General features: G+C 35.5%; 1 protein-coding gene across 1 annotated transcript in view; it reads right to left on the bottom strand.

Annotated features, from left to right (window-relative positions):
- Positions 1-4815, bottom strand: part of LOC132561514 (prostaglandin E2 receptor EP4 subtype-like) — an 18796-nt gene extending 13981 nt beyond the window's left edge. Inside the window, exon 1 of the mRNA XM_060226213.1 lies at positions 3888-4815. Coding sequence (XP_060082196.1) covers positions 3888-4790 — 903 coding nt within the window. The 5' untranslated portion in view covers positions 4791-4815. The remainder of the gene's footprint in view (positions 1-3887) is intronic.
- Positions 4816-5738: the final 923 nt, after the last annotated feature.

Here is a 5738-nt window from a genome sequence, read left to right on the forward strand (position 1 = left end):
ATAAAATATGTATGCATATGAAGTTGTATTTTCATATCAAATCTCGTATACCTGTATATATCAAATAAAATCTCCTCTTTTCTTTCTCCCCTCCCCCCCAAAAATGTTTCCTGCTACAATTTCACTAGAAAACACTAATAGAAAACTAGTGTTTGATGGCTGGCTAACTAATAGTTCCGCATATCTTATTCCTAGATAATAATTTGATGAAAATAATATTTAGATGAAATAACATGTGATTGTATTAAAAATGAGATGAATACATTGAATTACAAAAGATGTGAGTTAATGGAAGTACGTTTTAGAACTTACATGTGCATGTAGATGTGGTTCCTGTGTTAGGATTTGTTTGAGAAACCCTCCATTAACAATATATTTAGTTACAGTTGTAGATATGGTTCCTGTGTTAGGATTTGTTTGAGAAACCCTCCATTAACAATATATTTAGTTACAGTTGTAGATGTGGTTCCTGTGTTAGGATTTGTTTGAGAAACCCTCCATTAACAATATATTTAGTTACAGTTGTAGGTGTGGTTCCTGTATTTAGATTTGTTTGAGAAACCCTCCATTAACAATATATTTAGTTACAGTTGTAGATGTGGTTCCTGTATTACGATTTGTTTGAGAAACCCTCCGGTAACAATATATTTAGTTACAGTTGTAGATGTGGTTCCTGTGTTAGGATTTGTTTGAGAAACCCTCCATTAACAATATATTTAGTTACAGTTGTAGATGTGGTTCCTGTGTAAGGATTTGTTTGAGAAACCCTTCATTAACAATATATTTAGTTACAGTTGTAGATGTGGTTCCTGTGTTAGGATTTGTTTGAGAAACCCTCCATTAACAATATATTTAGTTACAGTTGTAGGTGTGGTTCCAGTATTAAGATTTGTTTGAGAAACCCTCCATTAACAATATATTTAGTTACAGTTGTAGGTGTGGTTCCAGTATTAAGATTTGTTTGAGAAACCCTCCATTAACAATATATTTAGTTACAGTTGTAGATGTGGTTCCTGTGTTAGGATTTGTTTGAGAAACCCCCATTAACAATATATTTAGTTACAGTTGTAGGTGTGGTTCCAGTATTAAGATTTGTTTGAGAAACCCTCCATTAACAATATATTTAGTTACAGTTGTAGGTGTGGTTCCTGTATTAAGATTTGTTTGAGAAACCCCCCATTATAGTATGTTTAGTTACAGTTGTAGGTGTGGTTCCTGTGTTAAGATTTGTTTGAGAAACCCCCATTAACAATATATTTAGTTACAGTTGTAGGTGTGGTTCCTGTATCAAGATTTGTTTGAGAAACCCCCCATTAACAATATATTTAGTTACAGTTGTAGGTGTGGTTCCAGTATTAAGATTTGTTTGAGAAACCCTTCATTAACAATATATTTAGTTACAGTTGTAGGTGTGGTTCCAGTATTAAGATTTGTTTGAGAAACCCCCATTAACAATATATTTAGTTACAGTTGTAGGTGTGGTTCCTGTATTAAGATTTGTTTGAGAAACCCCCAATTATAGTATGTTTAGTTACAGTTGTAGGTGTGGTTCCTGTATTTAGATTTGTTTGAGAAACCCTCCATTAACAATATATTTAGTTACAGTTGTAGGTGTGGTTCCAGTATTAAGATTTGTTTGAGAAACCCTCCATTAACAATATATTTAGTTACAGTTGTAGGTGTGGTTCCAGTATTAAGATTTGTTTGAGAAACCCTCCATTAACAATATATTTAGTTACAGTTGTAGATGTGGTTCCTGTGTTAGGATTTGTTTGAGAAACCCCCATTAACAATATATTTAGTTACAGTTGTAGGTGTGGTTCCAGTATTAAGATTTGTTTGAGAAACCCTCCATTAACAATATATTTAGTTACAGTTGTAGGTGTGGTTCCAGTATTAAGATTTGTTTGAGAAACCCCCATTAACAATATATTTAGTTACAGTTGTAGGTGTGGTTCCTGTATTAAGATTTGTTTGAGAAACCCCCATTAACAATATATTTAGTTACAGTTGTAGGTGTGGTTCCTGTATCAAGATTTGTTTGAGAAACCCCCCATTAACAATATGTTTAGTTACAGTTGTAGGTGTGGTTCCAGTATTAAGATTTGTTTAAGAAACCCTTCATTAACAATATATTTAGTTACAGTTGTAGGTGTGGTTCCAGTATTAAGATTTGTTTGAGAAACCCCCATTAACAATATATTTAGTTACAGTTGTAGGTGTGGTTCCTGTATTAAGATTTGTTTGAGAAACCCCCCATTATAGTATGTTTAGTTACAGTTGTAGGTGTGGTTCCTGTATTTAGATTTGTTTGAGAAACCCCCCATTAACAATATGATAGTTACAGTTGTAGGTGTGGTTCCAGTATTAAGATTTGTTTGAGAAACCCTCCATTAACAATATATTTAGTTACAGTTGTAGGTGTGGTTCCAGTATTAAGATTTGTTTGAGAAACCCTCCATTAACAATATGATAGTTACAGTTGTAGGTGTGGTTCCAGTATTAAGATTTATTTGAGAAACCCTCCATTAACAATATATTTAGTTACAGTTGTAGGTGTGGTTCCTGTGTTAAGATTTGTTTGAGAAACCCTTCATTAACAATATATTTAGTTACAGTTGTAGGTGTGGTTCCAGTATTAAGATTTGTTTGAGAAACCCCCCATTATAGTATGTTTAGTTACAGTTGTAGGTGTGGTTCCTGTATTTAGATTTGTTTGAGAAACCCTCCATTAACAATATATTTAGTTACAGTTGTAGGTGTGGTTCCTGTATTAAGATTTGTTTGAGAAACCCTCCATTAACAATATATTTAGTTACAGTTGTAGGTGTGGTTCCTGTGTTAAGATTTGTTTGAGAAACCCTTCATTAACAATATATTTAGTTACAGTTGTAGGTGTGGTTCCTGTATTAAGATTTGTTTGAGAAACCCTTCATTAACAATATATTTAGTTACAGTTGTAGGTGTGGTTCCAGTATTAAGATTTGTTTGAGAAACCCCCCATTATAGTATGTTTAGTTACAGTTGTAGGTGTGGTTCCTGTATTTAGATTTGTTTGAGAAACCCTCCATTAACAATATATTTAGGTACAGTTGTAGGTGTGGTTCCAGTATTAAGATTTGTTTGAGAAACCCTTCATTAACAATATATTTAGTTACAGTTGTAGGTGTGGTTCCTGTGTTAAGATTTGTTTGAGAAACCCTTCATTAACAATATATTTAGTTACAGTTGTAGGTGTGGTTCCAGTATTAAGATTTGTTTGAGAAACCCCCCATTATAGTATGTTTAGTTACAGTTGTAGGTGTGGTTCCTGTATTTAGATTTGTTTGAGAAACCCTCCATTAACAATATATTTAGTTACAGTTGTAGGTGTGGTTCCAGTATTAAGATTTGTTTGAGAAACCCTTCATTAACAATATATTTAGTTACAGTTGTAGGTGTGGTTCCAGTATTAAGATTTGTTTGAGAAACCCCCCATTATAGTATGTTTAGTTACAGTTGTAGGTGTGGTTCCTGTGTTAAGATTTGTTTGAGAAACCCTCCATTAATAATATATTTAGTTACAGTTGTAGGTGTGGTTCCAGTATTAAGATTTGTTTGAGAAACCCCCCCATTATAGTATGTTTAGTTACAGGCGTGGTTCCAGTATTATATTGTGCCTGATTTACCTTGAATTACGTTATGTCTAGCTACCCATCTTGTGAAGAAATTTATGTAAAAGTAACAATGGTAAACACTTCGAAAGATGTTTTCTGTTGTTACACAACAAGTCGTGTTTGATGGGAAGCAACAAAGAATATTGGTATACAGGGTTTTGATAAAGACACAAGGATATCATATAATACCATTCTCTTACTCCTAATTATTAATTTAAAAATATAAATTACCATTAGTGGAGCCCAACACATAGCGAAGACTGTAGTCAGTACACACATCAGTATGATCATCTGTAGCTCAAGGTCCTTCTGGTTTCTTTTCTTCCGACGATACCTCCGCCCACCATTTACTTCACAAACTTCCAGGCTTCCATTTTGAGACAAGGCAACTCTTTTCAGGTACCTTACCCGTAAAAGGGCAAACATGACGTAACAGTTACACGACGTCATGATAAGCACAACAGCGAGGTTTACAGAAGCATAAAGATAACCATATGAATTAGCAATAGGATTGTTACTATGGAAATCAAGAAAGCACCATGTACAAGGATACTGAACCGTGTAGGTACCGACACCGAAAAGGGGGAGGACTCCAAACAGCAACACAACTATCCATAACGTTATCAGAATAATCCGTGCACATCCATAGTTACATCGTTGGGAATGTATAAGGGGGTATTTAATGGCCAGAAACCTCTCAATGGCCATTGCACACACAATTAGTGGAGTAGATAATCCAAAACATATCATAACAAATCCATTAAATTTACACAGTATGTCTCCTCCGACCCATTTCCGTCCATTGCTGTAGGACAGGATGGTAACAGGGGACGTAAGGATGATTCCAGACAAATCCGTCCAAGCTAATCCGGCCACTAATGTATAAAAGACACTCGAACTTTTGTTCTTATGGAGAACATACAGAGCCAAGATGTTCCCAATGATCCCAGCGGATCCCATTAACACTGGGGATATAATAGTTGCCCCTCGATGATGGGTTCCGAAAGTCTCGTTATCTCTGTCTTCATAGTCGGAATAATTACAAATGGTCGGGAGAGTAAAAGATGATGGTTCTGCCATGATGTGTTGCAGATCGCTTGTGTTTGAGCTCGGAGAGAGATAGTGGCTAGTCATCGTGTAATGCTGTGACGTACCGCACTCTGGAGTTATGTCTCCGACAACCCTTTGTCACTCTCCGTCGGTTGAAAGGTCCTTCCCGTGTATATTCTGTGTTCCAACATCCTGCCGTTACTGTCAATCTGAATGGTATAACTGAAAGTACAAGAGCCAGGCATTAATTTGGTGAATCAATCTCTTGAGGTTTTCGGTATATAACCAATTCCAAATGGTATGAAGTGTTGATGATCCCGCAAAATTAATTATGACCGCTCTGATAGCACTCCAACTGAACATTCCCACTAGATTGGTCGGTAACTGAGTATATTTAATAATCTTAAATATACATCATTAATCGATGGTTAGTGTTGTAGTATTAACGGCAATCCAAATATCATCATGACAGTTAGGCCGAACAATGTCAGAATACACTGGCTGCATGGCCACACAATACGCGTGTTGTTACGCTCTCTAAACCAAGCGAGACCACATAGACAATACCGTTAATGTAATAATAGATGTGTTTTGTTTCAAATGTTCGAGCGATCTCGTTAACGATTGGAGAAGAGGTTTATTATACGCTATACCAAAAACTTTCAACGTCAAATGTCAAAATTATAACGACCAACGCAGGTTAATAGGTAAATTCCGGACAATAACATCGATCGATATCAAGAAAATAAATCTGTTGGTAAATATGTACTTAGTGTTGGTCTTATGTGTGGCACTACACTATTGGTACCCGGTAACGTGTGGACACGATTATAGAACAGGTATTCTACAGACAGGGGGCTTTAACGTAACTCGTTTATTCATCGTACTGTGCCATACTTCAATGCGCGTTCCTTCTCGTAGAGGCAATATTCAGTGTTATACAATAATTTACATCACATATGCTTCAGTTTGTATGCATATATTGTAAGATATTCCCTTTGAATATAGTTCACGTTTTCTTGAGTGCAAAGC

Source organism: Ylistrum balloti, unplaced genomic scaffold, assembly GCF_031769215.1.
Source record: "Ylistrum balloti isolate Yb309-2 unplaced genomic scaffold, AGI_CSIRO_Ybal_v1 Utg371222, whole genome shotgun sequence".
In the NCBI taxonomy this organism is placed as follows: domain Eukaryota; kingdom Metazoa; phylum Mollusca; class Bivalvia; order Pectinida; family Pectinidae; genus Ylistrum; species Ylistrum balloti.